The sequence below is a fragment of the Mustela erminea genome, chromosome 6 (genome assembly GCF_009829155.1).
Source record: "Mustela erminea isolate mMusErm1 chromosome 6, mMusErm1.Pri, whole genome shotgun sequence".
NCBI lineage: Eukaryota > Metazoa > Chordata > Mammalia > Carnivora > Mustelidae > Mustela > Mustela erminea.
The window spans coordinates 26066058-26083076 of NC_045619.1; the positions used below are offsets into that span (position 1 = coordinate 26066058).

The following is a 17019-nucleotide window of genomic DNA, read 5'->3' on the forward strand; positions in this document are numbered from 1 at the left end:
TTCACCATTTTCTAGAACTCACCAGGGGTCCACTTGTGGTTGGGAAACCTCAGGTGGAGTCCTACACTCGAGATTTGTGCAGACACACACACACACACACACACACACACCTCCTCCTCCCATTCTGCCCGCTATGGGCTGCTTGATTTTGAGATGTCCCTGAACCTCAATGACCAAATCTATAAAATGGACAGACTAATATATATGCTCTGCCTGTTAGCATTGTTGTGAGACTCAGATAAAACCTTGTACGTGAAAATAAGTAGATGATCTTTATTAAGGTAGAGAGATGGAAGGAACAATTTCTCACCCAAGTTCGTGATTTCATTAGCCATTAAGACTCCTGTTGCTTCTCTTTATTCTTCTAGAGTACACAACATTGCTTGGGTTCTAAGCTTACGGCATCTCTCTGATCCTCTGAAGGAAGAATTTACCCTGAGGACTCAAATGATCAAAAGCAAAAGTTCAAAGTGTGCACAAGGGGTGAAGGGAAGTTTGGGGACATGGCTGGACAGTGTGTACACCAGCAGGCATCAGGCAACTAGCAGTCGAACCGCAGGAAACACAGAATGAAGTTTGAATTTTGCCTGTTCCCACTTGCTCTTCTGTCTTCTCTCCTCCCTCTGAACCCCTCAGTGTCAGCCTCGAAGCCCTGCCCACCATCAAAGTCCCACTCTCCAGGATTTATCCTTCCTCCTTCCTGCTTTACACCTCTTCCTCCATAAAAATCTCCATCTGCTCCTTGTGGCTAATTTCAGTCAATTAGTTCTGAAAAGAACCTGACTCAAATAATTCACAAAAAGAGATGAATGGCTGACAGTGGGGGGAAAAAACACATTTTTCTATATTCTTAGAGTTGAAAAGCTCTCAGTCCACAAATGTTTTTGGACAAGGAAGCTGCTGGTGTTCTAGATGGGGTATTTCGTTATCATGGGAGCAGTCCTGTGTGATACAGGACTTTCAGCATCCCTGACCCTTGTCCATAAAATGTCAGTATTGCCCCCATCCTGTCATTTGATTAAGTATGAAAGCTCCTTCCCCCACATCTCTACATACTGAACAAATAGCATCTTTCTCCTTGAGAACCACTGGAATCTGTCACAGGATTTGGAGTTGCTGGAAAACGCTTATTTAGAAGTTTCTTGCCTCCAACCGTGTTCCTCCCCAGTCTTCCCCAACATGATGAAAGGTGTCACCAATCACCCTAAGCTCCTTTCTGTCACTCCCCACAGCCATACATGAAAAATCTCAGCTGGATTTGCCAACAATCCCATTGGTCTTCTCCATCTCCATAGTCTGCCCCCAGGCTAAGCACCCTCCATCTCTCTCCTGATCTACTGCAATCTCCTGATCTCTCCCTTTCAACTTATAATCTTTCTCTGACCAGCAGTCAGAGTGATCCTTTAAAACATAAAGCAAGTGATGTTACTCCCTTGCCTAAATTTCTTTATCACCTTCCCATCACACTAGAACTACATCCAGATGTCTCCCCAGATCCTACCTGAGTTCATCCCTGTGGACTTCTTCTCATTTATTCCCACCAGTCCTCTCTTTCATTCCACCTCAATTCCCACAGTTCTTTGAGACTTTTTAACATGTTACCATATTTCTGCCTTAGGGCCTTTGCACATGTTATTTCTAGTTCCCCTTGTATGCTGGATCTTTCTAATCTTTCAGGTTTCAAATTCAATGTCATCTCCTTGCCGACATGTAACTATAGACCTTTCCATCCCTATTCCAATTATTATGAATCATAGAACTCCACTTTTCCCTGCAAGATTGTTTCAAAATTTTATTTATTATCTGTCTCCCAGTAGACAGACTCCCAGCTCTAACAATAGTTTCTCTGATTCTGCATTTTGAAGGCAGCATACACCTAGGCATCTGATATGTGGTAGGTTGTCAATAAATGTTTATTGAATGCATGAATAAATATGTGGATCAACATTTGAATTCTTTCAGTCAATACCTTGGTACATGGATAAGTAGGTCTAGTCATTACCAAGTTCTGCAGTTGAGCCAAAATTTGTCCTTGTGAACAGTGGACCTTGGTTCTGCCTTAGGGAGCAATACTAACTACCCTACACCTCTTACCACCATACATCTTGGCCTTCTCCAAATTTTACATCCATAGTTTCTCCACAAGTCATAAGAGAAAGTTCTGCGTCTCTTGCCCTCTCAGTCCATAGGCAGTCTACAGAGTCAGTTTGCAGAAAATATGGTCCTCCCATGGGAATAAAGTACTTTGGGTTGTTCTCTGACCAAAAAAGTATAATTGGACTGTTTTTTCATGATTAGAATACCATAATTTATGAACACAGCCTTGCATTGGGCTAACTCTTTAAAATGAAAATAGCATAATGGTACCATGGAAGAAGAAACAGAACAAGAGATTTAGAGTTAAAAAAATGTGGGTTCAAGTTCAAGCTCTATTACTTATGGGTCGTGAGTCTTTAGGCAGGTCATTTAACCTGTCTGAGACTTTTCTCCATCCACCATCACCTGTCTCCCCATCCACCACCAACCGTCCACCTACCCACCCATCATTTATGGAGCACTTGCTCTTGGACAAGAGTGTGATCTATAAAATACAAATGGGAATAAACCCCCTCTTATCAAAATAAGCCAAAGAAATAGGCTTTGAAAGAAAATACATTATATTTTGTGTTGCTGGCTTCAGAAATAACAACTGAAATGAATGGTTTCGGGAGGGGATCCATTGACATCCACAGTTCATGGATAGAATTCAGGAATTAAAAAAGTAAATTTACAGTTGAGCCTTGAGCAAGCGGCACAGGTGTTAGGGGTGCCAACCCCTCATGCCAATGAAAATCTGTGTAAAACTTTTGACTCCCCACAGAGCTTAACAACCCATAACCTGTTTACCTGAAGCCTTATCAATTAACATGTATTTTGTATCTTATATGTATTCTATACTGTATTAAGATAAAATAAACTAGAGACAAGAAAATATTTAACAGAATCTAAAGGGAAATACATTTACAGTATTGTATTTATAAAAAAAAAATCCAATTGGACCTGCAGAGTTCGAACCTGTGTTGTTAGAGGGTCAACTATATTTCACCTAACTCCAACTGAAATACAGCATTTTCTTTAATTATGAATGCAGGACACAGTAGTATTAATGGAAACTGTGACTTTGTCACCAAAAGAAATCAGATTATTTTCATATCATTTTATAGTTGTTCAGATATCTCTAAATATCACCTAGGCTCATCTCTACTTTGAAATTATGGGAGTTACTACTGCTAGATCCTGCTAGTTAATGTGTTAAGATATATTACTACATCTCAGGGCACCTGGGTGGCTCAGTCCATTGAGCACCCAACTCCCAGTTTTGGCTCAGGTCATGATCCCATGGGTCATGAGATCGAGTCCCACAACAGGCTCCTAGCTCAGTGGGGAGTCTGCTTAGAGATTCTCTCCCTCTGCTCCTCCCCCCACTTATGCACACATGCTCTCGCTCTCGTTCTCTCTAAAATAAATCAATCCATATTTTTAAAAGAGACGTATTACTATAGCTCAATTTGAAAAACACAATTTGCTCTATCTCTGTAGCCATATAACTGGTTCATTTTGTAATTCATTTCTATTTTATGCATCTAAAACCGTTATTTGGAGAAGGATCTATAGGATTCACAGAAGTCCATGGCACAAGGGCTCCAAGGTGGTTGGAGCCCTTGGGGTCGAGGACACGGAGATGTTGCTGCACACAGGAGGCTGACCCTCCGTGACACCTACAACCTTTGGGTGCTCTGGGCTAGGTACTCTTCTTGTTGCCTCAGAGAAGGAAGGGTGAGCACTTGGAATCCAATTCTTAAGACTGGTCACTGCTGAAAATGGAGCCTCGGGAAGATGTCAGTGAGCAATGATTAGGAGCAGCTGGTTGTTTGAGCAAATGCTTCTCCAGCAGACTCTTCCAAGACCAGGCTGGGGTGAGGGGGTGATAGGGGAGCAACAAGAAATCCAGCTTCATTCCCTCACAGGGAAACGTCCCTCCCTTCGGGCTCCCTGTGGCTCCTATCAACATAGCTCCAGGTATCATCTCTTCCTGGAAGCTCTCAGTTCCCTGTGCTAGAATCACCATCTTCTCCGTGAAATGGAGAACACCTTTCCCTTTGGACAAATGTGTATCGAGGGCCCACTAGGTGTGAGACCCTTCTATGACGCTTGGGAAACAGACCTGGCAATTCCCCTGGAGGCACATCCAGCCTCAATAGCACCGTGTCGAGCTGAACACTGAGCCTGGCACATCCCCAGTCCCTAACTTCTCTGTCCCCCCGCCTGCATGGTGGCTCTTCCTGGTTGTCCCAAAGGCATCACCAAATCAACTAAATTCAACTTGTCTTCCAACTGGTCGCCAAACCTCTCAAGTCTACCTCTTAAAAAGGTATTTCATTTAATCCCTCCCTCTCCACCCTCACTGCCAACACCCTGGTTCATATCGTCTATAGGGTTATCATATCGTCAGCTGGGTTATTGCAATCCACAGAATCCATGTGATTCTCTCCATGTTCACCATCTCCACTCTAGACTAAGGTGACGTCATTTCCCGCCTGAAGCTTTTCCTGCTTCTACCAGAGCCAACCTCCCATCCATTCCCCATGGAACTGCATTATCTAGGGACTCAATGCCAATCGTGTCACTTCCCTTCCAAGGCTCCTCCATGCTTTGCAAATAAAACATCCTCTCCTTCCCACGGCCTGTGAGGCCTACAGGATCTGGCTACTGCTGCCGCCTTCTCCAACCTCCTACCCCAACCCTCTCCCCTTACCCCCTCCCCAGTACCCAACCAGGCTAACCTTGTTCTTTCAGCCGGCCAAGTCATTCTCCTTTGAGCCCTTGCACTTGCCCAGTGTGCAAGAGTACTTGTGTCCCAGTTCTCCAAGGGGCCATCTACAAATACCCTTTCTCATTTTCCTAGTGTCGACTCAAACTGCTTAAACAGAACCTTCACTAGTACCAGCTAAGGTCACAACCTTAGCCTGTGCCTCTGCTGCTAACGTGCTAGAACACCACTGGTAACAGTAGGTGCTCCATAAATGCTAGTTATTATTCCAATGTAAAAAAAAACTTCTTTACTTGCTACATGTTATCTCTTCTATTTACCACTGACAGAAGTATTTTAGCACAACACTTGGCATGTAATAGAAACTCAATAAATTGTTGGTTTGAACCAGGGAGCATTCTTCTGATCCGCGGTTTTGCCTCTCCACTGTTCTGAGTGATGGCTCTAGAACACCATCAGATCCTGTCTGCATATCGCCTGGCTCTTGTCTTCCATCAGCCATGGCTATGGTTTTCACACCCTGTTTGGCAGAATCCTAGAAGTTCCTCTGAGATGCCTCAGGGACAGGCAAGGTGGGGAAGGACATGCCACAGGGTTCTCAGAACCTCCAAACCCCTACTGCCCGCTGTGTCCCAGCGTTTGACCAGGGGCTCACCCAGTGCAGCAAGTCAATGATGAGTACTAACCACTCTCTCCTACGGGGCTCCTGGTTAAGACTGATTGTTAAGAACCGCGTTTGGAAGATCTGAAAGCGACTGACCATCAGGAGAAAATCCAGCCGTCTTTGCCTGTCTCATTAAGCCTGTGGCCATCTGGCCCTGCCTGCTCATTTCTGGATGCTTCCCAGCCAGGGGGAGCTACCTGCGGTTCGCAAGCTTATTCAACGTCCCGCCTGTGTGCAAGCTGTCCCCTCTCTCTGCAACTCCCTTCCCTGCCTCCTCCACACAGCTTCGAGACACAGCTGTAGCATCACCTCTCTGAAGCCTCCAAGATCTTTCCTGGCTGAGTCTGACCCTCCATCTTAGGGCATCCACTGGGTCTTTTGGCTACCTCTCACCACGTCCCCTGACATTGCACAGGCTTGCTTTACCCTCCCCCTTGCCATCAAGGCAGGGTGGGCGGCTCCCACCTGTGGGCCAAATCTGGCCGACGCCTGTTTGGGTTTTTTTTTTTTTTCTTTGAATGGCCCAGGAGCTAAGAATAGCTTTTACATTTTTAAATGGCTGGGGGATAAAAATGAAAAGGATATTTCATATGTGAAAATTATATGAAACTCAGACTTCAGTGTGCATAAAGTTTTATTGGCACGCTGTCCCATTTGCTCACGTGTGTATCGTCTACAATTGCTTGCACACAACAGCAGCACACTCAGCAGCAGGTGTGTGGCACATACAGCCCATGATTATCGATGGGCTGACCTTTACAGGAAAGGTATGCTGACGTCTGCTGAGACCACCGGCCAGCGTAGCAAGACCGGGCTTCCTGGGGTCAGATCCCCACTGTAACTCCTCTCAAGAGAGCAGTATCTGTAACTCTGAGGCAGACAAACCAATATAAAACTCAGCCACAGACTGTGGGGGAAAAGGTCACAATTCTATTTAATTTTGTGACAGTAGGAAAATTACCATTTTCCTCAAAACAGAATATTAAGACCAAAAGAACCCCACTCTGGGCACATTTCATAAAAAGCAAAACAGCAAACTTAATACTACTTCTACAGTAGTAGTTCGCTCCTACAAACAGGTTAGACCCATAAGTCCTCCAAATTGCCCTACCCCCACTCCCACCCGACCCCCCACCCCACCAGCAGACTTTGGGATTTCCCAGAGAAGGCCTCAGTCCTTATCAGCCACGGGCCACCACACGTTCAGGGAAGACAGAGAACATCAAGAAGCTTAGAGGGAGGAGAGATGGTACCGTGTTATTATAAATGACATGGCGTCCACAGCAGGGCTCTTCACCATTCCATGTGCAGGGAATCTGCCATATTGACCCCCTCCTTCTGACTGGGCCAGGCATCTTGCCCCAAGAACCAGAAATCCCTACCCTGAACTAGGGCTCTAATTTGGTGTGAAAAGGTGAGCTGGATGCATGATCTCTTTCCTGGAAATCTGAGTAAACAATACAGATTGTTGTTGCCAGTGGGGAGCCAGAGCAGAAGGTTAAATGCTGTTGAAACGTAGAGTGGGTATCACAGCAGGCTGCAGCATTCATGTGGAGGGCTGGAGAGGCAGATGTTTGAGGAAGAAGAGGGCACTGGGGGCAGGAGAGAGGGAAGTAGCCAGGCTAAGTCATGTTGACAGTGGAACCTTAGAATGAGCAACTGTTACTTCCTGCTGCTGAGCTTTGAGCTGCCTTGGGTCCAGAACCTCCTTTCAACTCCATATCGAGGAAGCCACATCCTGTTACTATCAATAATCCTGATGGTGAGGACAGTAAATACATACACAGCATTTCCTAGGGGTCATGTGGGGTTTATCCAAGACATATTAACTTCTTAGTCCAGACAATAGTCCTATGAAGCAAACAGGATGCCGATTTATAGATGAGGAAACTGGGGCACAGAAAGGGTAAGTAATTTGCTCAAGGTCCCACAACTTACACATGGCGCCTTTGGTCCCAGTTGACCTGGCTCCAGAGTTTGTGCCTGAAACCCCTACACAGTCCTGCTCCTATTCCCAGGTTTCCATGGAATTCCGTCTAGTTCTTTCCACTAAGCCCTCCGCCCCCTGATCTGAGCTTGCTCAAGTAGATGCTTGTGTCGCGTAACCAACTGCGCCTAACGCAGAGATTCGTATGAGCCCTGACGCTCTAAAGAGTAGATGCTCAGAGAATTTCAAGGTGTGGAGCTGGTTCTGATGTACAGGAGAGCGGAAAACTCTGGAAATCCTCCCCCCAAATCCTGAAATGAATTGCAAATAGACTGCTGTATACAAGAGTGGAGAGGCTAATTAAACTGTGACCTCTAGGTTCTTGAGACTCAGAATACAAGCTCAAAAATGGAAAAAGTTTAGAAGGTTTTCTAGACATTTGCTTTGAGCAGTTAGAAGAGGATCAGGGGTACAAGAGACACATGAAAAGATGCTCCACATCACTCACCATCAGGGAAATGCAAATCAAAACCACGAAGAGCTAGTACCTCACACCTGTCGGAATGGCTAAAATCAACACAAGAAACGACAGGTGTTGGTGAGGATGGGGAGAAAAAGGAACCTTTCTGTACTGTTGGTGGGAATGCAGACTCGTGCAGCCACTCTGGGAAACAGTATGGTGGTTCCTCAAAAAGTTAAAAACAGAATTGCCGTAGGCTCCAGTAATTGCACTGAAATACTGGGTATTTACCCAGAAAAAATGAAAATGCTACCTACCCACTCAGTTTCTGATTTAGTAAATCTGATGGGGGGCCCGAGAATGTGCATTTCTAACAAGTTCCCAGGCAATGCTGATCTGATGCGTTTGGTCCAGCGACTGCGCTTTGAGAACCACTGCCCTGCGGCATCAGGCCCTTTCCTCCCATCACGGAAAAGCACAACCACACATGCTATGAAATTATATCATAGGAATTCCAACCATGCTGGGTTTCCATGGTCAAAGTTAACTCGCAGATTGGTAAAACCAGAAGTCTGACTCTTCCAATCAATGGGGATTTCTGGGAAGGCCTAGAGGGGCGGAGGAATGCCAGATTGCCTGGGATTCAGGAAGAAAGAGGTCCTAACACATCAGACATAAAAAAAAAAAGCCAATGGTTCAAGCAGTTTGAGGTGGACAGACTCAAGAAAGTGTTGCTCCTAAGCAAGGAAACATTTCCAACAGGATCCTCTAAGACCTTGCATTGGCTCATTCCACAAATATTTCTCAAGTCCTAACTACACACTAGGTACTAGGCTAAGTACTCTGCGTTCAACAGGAAACAAAATGCTACCAATTCCTGAACCTTGTGGGGCTCACGTTTTAATTGTGGATGCTAACAGAGAGACAAGAGGTGCCATAACCCAGACTTAACAGGCTGAGCTCTCTCAATTCAGGACCTGAGCTGGGTTGTGTCCAAGAACAAAGACCAGGAGAAGCCCCTTGAGGCCTTGTTGGTCTTCTTGAGGTTGTTTGTGAGCCTTAATATAAAGAATGTCAAAACAGTCCAAAAGTTGACAGAAGAGGAGCTACGGCCCTCTTAGAGTCTGAACTTTCTTGGTTGTACAATCTGCAAAAAGAGAAATGCCGTTCTTGGAGCCATGGATGCTCCATTTTTTCACATCTACTGTCCGCAAACAGCTGATCTTATCAGAGCAGTCAGGAGGGCCTGACTTGCTCCAAACAAGTTAAGACTGACACCAGAACCCAACATTCACATCCTGGGCGGCCTGCGGCGGTGGTTTACAAGCTCAGGTCCACAAGTCAGCCCTCCCACCCCTGCTGGTTCTAAATGTTCTGCCATTTCACAGCTGTGGAATCTAACCAAAGCTCTCCAGCCTCAATTCTCTCACCTATAAAATCACAGTAGCAACTTCAGTCCTTGCCCCAGAGGAGGACTGTGAGAATCAACCGAAAATAAGGCATGTCAAGTGCTTAGCCCAAAGCCTGGCTATTAGAACAACCTAGTAGATAGTAGCTATATTGCTTTTCCCCTATAAGTCGGTATTGGGTTTTTTTAGGGGTTTTTTTTGCTTTGTTTTTTGGGGGTTTTTTTTGTTGTTGTTTTTTGTTTTTTTTCTTCTAGATCTACCCTTGTGTTTCAGATGTGTGTAGAGGGGGAGAATTCACCAGCTAGTTTTCAGATTGTGAAATGGCTAGACAGGATCATAATAGAAACTAAAGGAGGAATAAACATCACAGGAAGACTGTGGATTTTGAGGTCAAGAGGCAATGCATAAGTCTGCACTGCGGAGAGATCCTGGGACATTACTTCTGCACACCACCACTAGCAGGATCTTGGGTGACTGTCTGCTGGAGAGCACGTGAGTGTCTTTGTGGTTGTCCACATGACGGTTAAATTCTATCAGGCTTTGGACTTACGGGAGTGTGGAAGGGCTTGTGTTTCCCCATAAGAGCTAAGAATGAACTACAAGCATCCACCCTATTAGCCGACGGTTATGAAAAACACACCACCCTTAGTGTCTATGGAGCAGGTGGACACCATGTGTAGACCACAAGCAACCCCAGGACCCAACCATGGTGACCACGCCACTGTGGGAACAGCCAGACTTGGAAACGTGTGTCCACTTTTCTCTGGGTGCGTTGGTGTGGCAAGAGTAGCAGGAGTTCAGAGGGGAAGGAAGTTCATGAACTTGCATGTAATTTAACAGAATGAGCTGGGGGGGGGGAGCGTGGGAATCACATGAAATTTTAAAACACTTTAAAGGGCACCGATCAGCTTCAACCCCACATTGTACGGGAGGTTGGTGGCTGCCTCTTTCAAGAGAAAGTTTGAAAAACACTAGAGTGGTGGGGAAGAATACAGAGGTAGACTTTCAAGATCTGAGTTTAAGCCAGAAGGCTCAGGCACTTATTTTGTTATCTTGAGCAAGTCACTTCTCTTCAGTTTCCTCATCAGGTAGATGGGGCTGTTCCTCATAGAATCAACTTTAGACTTGATCAGGGGCTGAGAAAAATAATATATGGGGAAGTGCTGTACCAATACTTATTAGGGTCATCAGAGAAAGGGGCTGTGGAAATCAGCTCCCTTGACGTGGATATAAGCTGAAGGTAACCTGCTCTAGTTGTGAAAGTGATTCAAAGTTGGTGGCAAGGCAGAAAAGTTAAAGACCCAGTGTGTGAACAGCTGGGTACACACTCATTGCACAAGCACCTCGTAAATTAATCCTCAGCGGAAGCCACTGACATAGGAGAACCAAGAAAGGAGAAAACACAGCCCAGTCACTCCTGTCACTTTGCTACCCATGGCTGGTTGAAGATGGAAAAGAAGAGAGAGCCACCTAGTAGGAAAGGAGAAGGCCAGCCAACCCAGCCGCTTGTGCCTCACTGCCTCTGGGTTACTGTTAAAATCCCTGGGTCTGCTCTGAAGGAATCGCTGTTGGAGTCTATTGAGGCTCCCTCTAGAGTGTTTCAAGTCAGTCTCTGGTTTTAGGCACCTGTAATTCAGTCTGCCTTTTCCAAAATGCATTCAAAACCAGAAAATAAAATGCAGAACAAATGCAATCAAATGACATCATCGTTCTGAGTGACAGTTGGGGGCACACTGATCCTGTGACCCCATTAAATAGGGCTGCAACCTGCTATTGTCCTTTCAGTGGCAAATCCAGGAGCACCCAGCACACGGCATTGTTTACACACCAGGCGCCAAGCAAATAGCTGTTGAATTAAGTATCTTATCTGCCTGTTTAATAGGTTCGAAAAATTGTCAGCTTTTTCATCAAACCTACCACCTCCCCCCCCCATTCAAACCCCTCTTGAAATTTACTTCCATTAAGGCTCTTTAATGCATAGTAGCAGCAAGGAATTTACTTAAATTAGGAAAAAAAAAAAAAAAAAGCAAAACTCCAAGCTCCCACCTGTGCAGCCATGACATGCTATTGTTTGAACCAGAGTATATTATTTAACTTGGATGACAAGCTCAGGGGGTAGGGACCCTGTCTTTCAGAATCCACAGCTCTCAGCACACTGGGAATTCTTGATAAATAACAGCAGCAAGAAAGGCTGCGGAGGGACCCCTTTTAATTATTTATTTTTCCGGTTCCAGATTTTTGGCAGCGTGTATTTATACCTGGCTTGATTTCCAAGGGAAAGCTCTCTCCAGAAGCTCCCGTGAAGAGGGATAAACAGCTCTCCGACTGCCCCCCTCCCTTCCCCTCCTCATCCCAGAGCAAGTAGGAACACCTGATCCAGCCAAAACGTGGATTCGGAGTGCACTCGGGATGCCTGCTGGGTTTGGAAGGGAGCGAAGTCTTCCAGGACCCAACGGGTACAGAGAGGCAGTCAAGAGAATTGTTTTGGTTCCACACATCCACACAGCTGTCAGATGACAGAGCCTGGACCTCTACTGTTACTACCCGCTGTGGGCCTCTGAGCTGTCTTGTCATTAACTCCAGAGACCAAGGATGCCTAAAGCTTGGCACTAAGTAACATTTGGAGGTGCGTTCCAGTCTTTCTATGGAGAAGTAGAAGGCAACGATTTCTGCCCCACTTGAACTCTCAGATGCTAAACATCTAATAAAAACATATGAAACAGTATATGTGTATGGCAAGACGAAGACATTTAGGGAGCACTAGTTATAACCTATGCTTTAAAAAATTATACCAGTAACTAAATGAAGGCATTACCCGCGGGTCCCAGCACACAACTGACAGGCAAGGAGGGAGAAGCAAATGACCATCTAAGGAACCTTCGAAAGGACCTCCGTTTTGTTTTTTCTTTTTCCCTCCTTGGAGAACAGGGCGAGTATTTGGTAAGATGTGCTTGGCAGAGAAAGGGGTGGGTGGGGCTGGGAGGGTCTTTCTGTACACATATTACCATACCTAGAGCCCAGGCTCCCCTGTGCACAACAATGTATCACTACAACACGTTTTCCAAGTGGAGATGTCTCCCCTTCCTCTCTGACGCATTTTACCCCAAAACAATGGCAACACCTGTAGCCGTTAATTTCTGCTCTTTGATTTCTGTCCAGTTATAAAGGAGGCTCTCAGCAGGCTCCCCTCTCAGGGGCCATATGTGGAGTCGACGTGCCAGCAGCCTTGGAAGGAAAACGGCCTCTGAGAAGTGCACAATGGCTCCCTAATCCCCATCAACTGGACCCTCTTGAACCGCCGCTTTATTTTCCAGTCAAAGAGCTGCCAATCTCAAGAGTCAAGCTGTGGCTGCCCTGAGAACCCGGGGGCGGGAACCTGGGCTCTGGCTGGGTGGGCACAACACAAGGGTGGTGTCCCTGAGCCCCACAGTCGAGTCCGGTAACATGCAGCCTATAAACTGTGCGGCATCCCAACCTCTTATCTCACTCTCCCCTCCAGGCTGAAGCTTTTATCCACAAAGAGACCTCAGCCTCCCCTGCCTCTCCCCCCGGAGACCACAGCGCACTCACAGCACAGCCGCAGCCCCGCCCCCTCACACCGGGTCACGCCGAGGGTTCTGTTCCCCCAAGCGGGAGCCCCTCTTCTAGGCTAGCACTGACCCATGCTGAGCAGGCTAGCAACTCTTCTGACCACATCACGGGTGTTGCTGGTTTGGGGGGGGGGCGCAAAGGCTGGGGTGTGGCAGCGCGCCCTTTAGGTTCAACCGCCTTCTCTGCCCAGGGCGCCGTGTTTGGTAACCGTGTAGAGAAGGGTCAAACCCACACGCCTGCTAAGCCCATGCACCCGGGGAAGCGATTAGGGAAGCGGGGGGGTAGGCTGCCTGCGGAGGCTCAGCCCCAAACAAGCGTCGTTTGGACAGAAAAGGACGGCACTGGGGTGCAGTCACTAGAGTTTTCAGCCAAACTCCTACCCTCTCCACCTCCCTTTTCCACTCCCTTTGGGGAACTCCGGCTGTGCTTTAGGGCAGCCCGAGGTCTCGGAGACAGTAAGAGAACGGCTCTTCGGCAGCCACCGAGCTGTGGGAACCCGGGACTTGGTGAATGGCAACCGGGTCTCCCTCCCGCTCGGCCTCGGCGGCGGCCCCCCAACACCAACACTCCCCGCGGCGCCCCGGAGGCAGGACTTACGCAGTTCTGCTCGGCCGTCTGGAAGTCCCAGGGGCAGCTCTTGGCGCGCTCCTGGATCTCACTCATCCTGAAGAGGCAGAGTGCGGTGGTGGCGGGGGAGCGCCTCTCCTGGCCCTCCCCGGTGGCCGCGCTGAACACGCCCGCCCAGACGCCCAGGGCCTCCACCAGGCTGGAGGAGAGGAGCAGGCGCCGGCCGTCGGGGTGGCCGTGGCCGCAGTCGAGGGCCGCCTGGCCCTGGAACTGCAGCACCTTGGCGCTCTGCGCGATGCGCACCATGCTGGGCCAGCCGGTGGCGGCGCCGCTCGTGTAGTTGTAGGGGTAGTAGGGGAAGTAGACGCTGCCGTTCCAGAGAAAGGCGTCCACGAAGTGCAGGCTGCCCGCGCCCCCGCGCAGCTTGAGGCGGCCCAGCTCCTCCGTGGCCAGGCTGCGTCCCTCCGTGTCCTTGAGGGCGATGGCGGTGTCGCGGTCGGACGCCGCCGGGTTGCAGCGGCTAGCCGTCTCAGGCTCCGGCAGCACGTAGGTGGCGGCCACCGCCAGGTACCAGCGGTTCTGGTCCCCCGCGCGGTACACCACGCCGGCCGTCGAGCCCTGCGGGTGACACGACACCACCTCGGTGCCGTTGCGCAGGGAGCCGTGGCTCAGGTTGCCCAGCAGCCGCACCTCGCAGGCGCCCCGGTCGAAGGTCCAGCCGGTGAGCAGCAGCCCCTGGAGGTCGCCCGCCCCCTCGCTGTAGGGCAGCAGCAGCTTGCTGAAGCTGCTCCCCGGCCGGGGCCGCGCGGGGGGCGCCAGCGAGACGGGCTCCGTGCAGTTGCCCGCTTGGTCCCGGTACAGGCGCGAGAGCCTGTGCTCCAGGCTGTAGTCCAGCTGGTCCAGGCAGCTGCCGCTCGCCACGAACACGCCGTCCTCCCGGCTCGCCGCGATGGCTCCGATGGCTTGCTCCGACCGCCACACGGGTTCGTCCGCGCCCCGGCTCGGCGCCGCCAGCGCCAGCAGATAAGCGAGCAGGGGCAGCGGCGCGGCTGGGCGCGGGGGGCGCGGCGGTGCCTTCCTCCGGGAGACCTCCATGGGGCTGGGGGGACCGCCCCCGGGCAGGGCGCGCGGCGGCGACGGCGGCTCAGGCGCGCGGCGACGGAGACGCGGGCGGCGGCGGCGGCGGCTCCTGCGCGCGCTCGGGCTCCCGCGGCCGCCCCATCCCCGCGGCTCGCCCGGGAAGGAGAGCAGGGAGGGCGGCACGCGGCGGGGCCGCTCCGGCAGCCTGCGCGGCGGCTGTGGCGGCTGCGGCTGCGGCGGCGGCGGCGGCAAGCCCTGCGCGCTCCGGAGCGGCTTCCTCCTCGCCCTGCTTCTCCGGAGAGTTCCTCTGTGCAGCGCTGGCGCTCGCGGGGAGGCGCGGAGGGTAAGGGAGGGGACGGGCGGAGGGGAGCGAGGCAGGCGGGGAGGGCTGGAGAGGTTGGGTGCGCTTGTGCGTTTCACTTTCCCATTGTGAAAGTGGGATGCAACTGGCCCCCTTCCTCATCCTCTTCCTCCTCCGCCCTCCGCCTCCTGCCCGCCCGCCCTCCCTCCCTCCACGCCCATCTCCCCTCCCCTCTTGATTCGGTGAGATAGGGAGGAGGAAGGTCTCGTAATTTGGGTTACTGTGTAGGTGGCCTCTTTCATCTATTCATAACAAAGCTGAGCCGCCTGCTGTTGCCGCCGCGGCCGCCACCATCGCCCCTTGGCTCTCCCGGGGCTCCCGGGGCGCGCTAGCAGTATGCCGAGCGGGCTCCCGCGCGCGTCCGCCCGCGGGGCTGCTCCAACGCTCGGGTTTTGTTTATGAGAGCAGCCGGGGGATGCGCCAGGCACCGGGGAGCGAGGACCCAGGGCGCCGAGGGTTTGCAGCTGAGGCCCAGGGCTCAGGCCACAGGGAGGCTGCAGGGCGGCTGACAGGTGTGGAGCGGCGGGAGGGAGGCCCTGGGGAGGCGCGCGGGAGACGTGCACGAGCCGGAGGCTCAGGGGACGGAGGCGTCCCTGCCACAGGGGTTGGGTTTCCCCGGGTCAGAGGAGCGAGGTGGGGGAAAGGCAGGCGCCGAGACTCTGGTTCTGGACAATCCCCAGGGCCAGAGCTCCCATATTTGAAAAGGTTCTCCGATCTCCCTTGGCAACGGAGTCCCAGGCTCCCAGACCTGGCACTTAGAAAGTTCTACTCACCATCTAGCCTTAATGTTCCTGGCTAACATTTATTGAGCACTTACTACGTGCCGGCTACTGTTCGAAATTTACCCCATGGATTAAGACTCATTTAATACCCTAATAACCCTTTTAATTAGTGACTGTTGTTATCATCATCCCCACTTACTAGTGAGAATGATCATGGTTGAGGTTATGGAACTCTCCTGGGCCCTACGGCTGGTTAACAGTAAAGGTGAGTTTCGAATTCCTGTCTAGCTTCAGGGCCGCTTACACATCTCGCTCTAGCCAGGTGCCACCTGTGGCCAATCCAATAAGGCTGCGAGATCATTTTCAGCAAGTGGGCCTGCAAAGTTCCCCAAGTGAAATGCTCCAACCTGCCCTCCCCAGCCCAGCCTTCTAATTTTAGAGCCAGGTACCCTTTATTCCCTAGAGGCTCTCTCTCTCTCTCTGCCTCATCCTTTCCCACTTCTTTTCTTCAGGCCCTCTGAGGTCTCACCAACCCACCTAGGGGTGCCCCCAAAGCCACCAAGAATTTCTGGAGCACAGTGAATTTCTGAATCATTGCACATGTGGGGCTAGGTTCATGATCTCTCAGAGGAAGCACAAATGCCTCCCAGCTTCCTGAGGCAGCTGATGGCACCAACAGCACACTTCAAGTCTGGCAGGTGACCCCGGGGCGGGGGGTGTAATAAGGGGCTCCCCAGGACCCTGACGCATCTTTGCAAAAAGATCTCTGTCCCTTCCCCGGCTGCTTCTAGGCCACAGGGCCCAGGGAGAGTAACAGGATACATCATCTTTTTTCCTTCCCTTCCTGGCTCCCCAACTCTAGATGGACTCTATTTTGGTGGGGGGAATGGGGTGAATGGGCTTCCTCCAGATGCTGAACCCTCTTGAAGGAGCAGCTGCCGCAGGTTTCCAGCTTCTAAAATAGCGCTTCAAGTTCTCCCCCGTGCTGATGGATGAGGCAGGAGAAGGAGCCTGGGGAGGCGGGAGGGACGGAGGGTGGGCTGAGGCAGGAAGCAGAAGAGAAACAGAAGTTTCTGCCCTTGCCATGCAGTTAAAGGATCCCGCCATCCCAGCAGTGGCTCTCGTATTCTGCATTCACAGTGGTCATCGTCCCATTCAATAATTTCCTTGTCTGCAATTGGATGACATTATCTCTGCCTGCCAGTGGACAGGAAATACTTTGCCCTGAGCTGTGTGGCAGTGGCAGCCGGGGTACTGGGGAGGGAGATGAGTGAGGGAGAAAGCCTGGGACCCCAGACTGACGTTAGTCGGGAGACTGTCCATAATGCACATCAGATATGCTCTCTGCTGCAAGATAATCAGGCCCCACTCCCCCATTCTCTGCCTACCTGAAATGTTTTAATCACTTTTTTGCTCTGCTGGAAACGG

General features: G+C 50.4%; 1 protein-coding gene across 1 annotated transcript in view; it reads right to left on the minus strand.

Moving 5' to 3' along the window:
- Positions 1 to 14608, minus strand: part of PLXNC1 (plexin C1) — a 143045-nt gene extending 128437 nt beyond the window's left edge. Inside the window, exon 1 of the mRNA XM_032346762.1 lies at positions 13459 to 14608. Coding sequence (XP_032202653.1) covers positions 13459 to 14523 — 1065 coding nt within the window. The 5' untranslated portion in view covers positions 14524 to 14608. The remainder of the gene's footprint in view (positions 1 to 13458) is intronic.
- Between the last annotated feature and the right edge of the window lie 2411 nt (positions 14609 to 17019).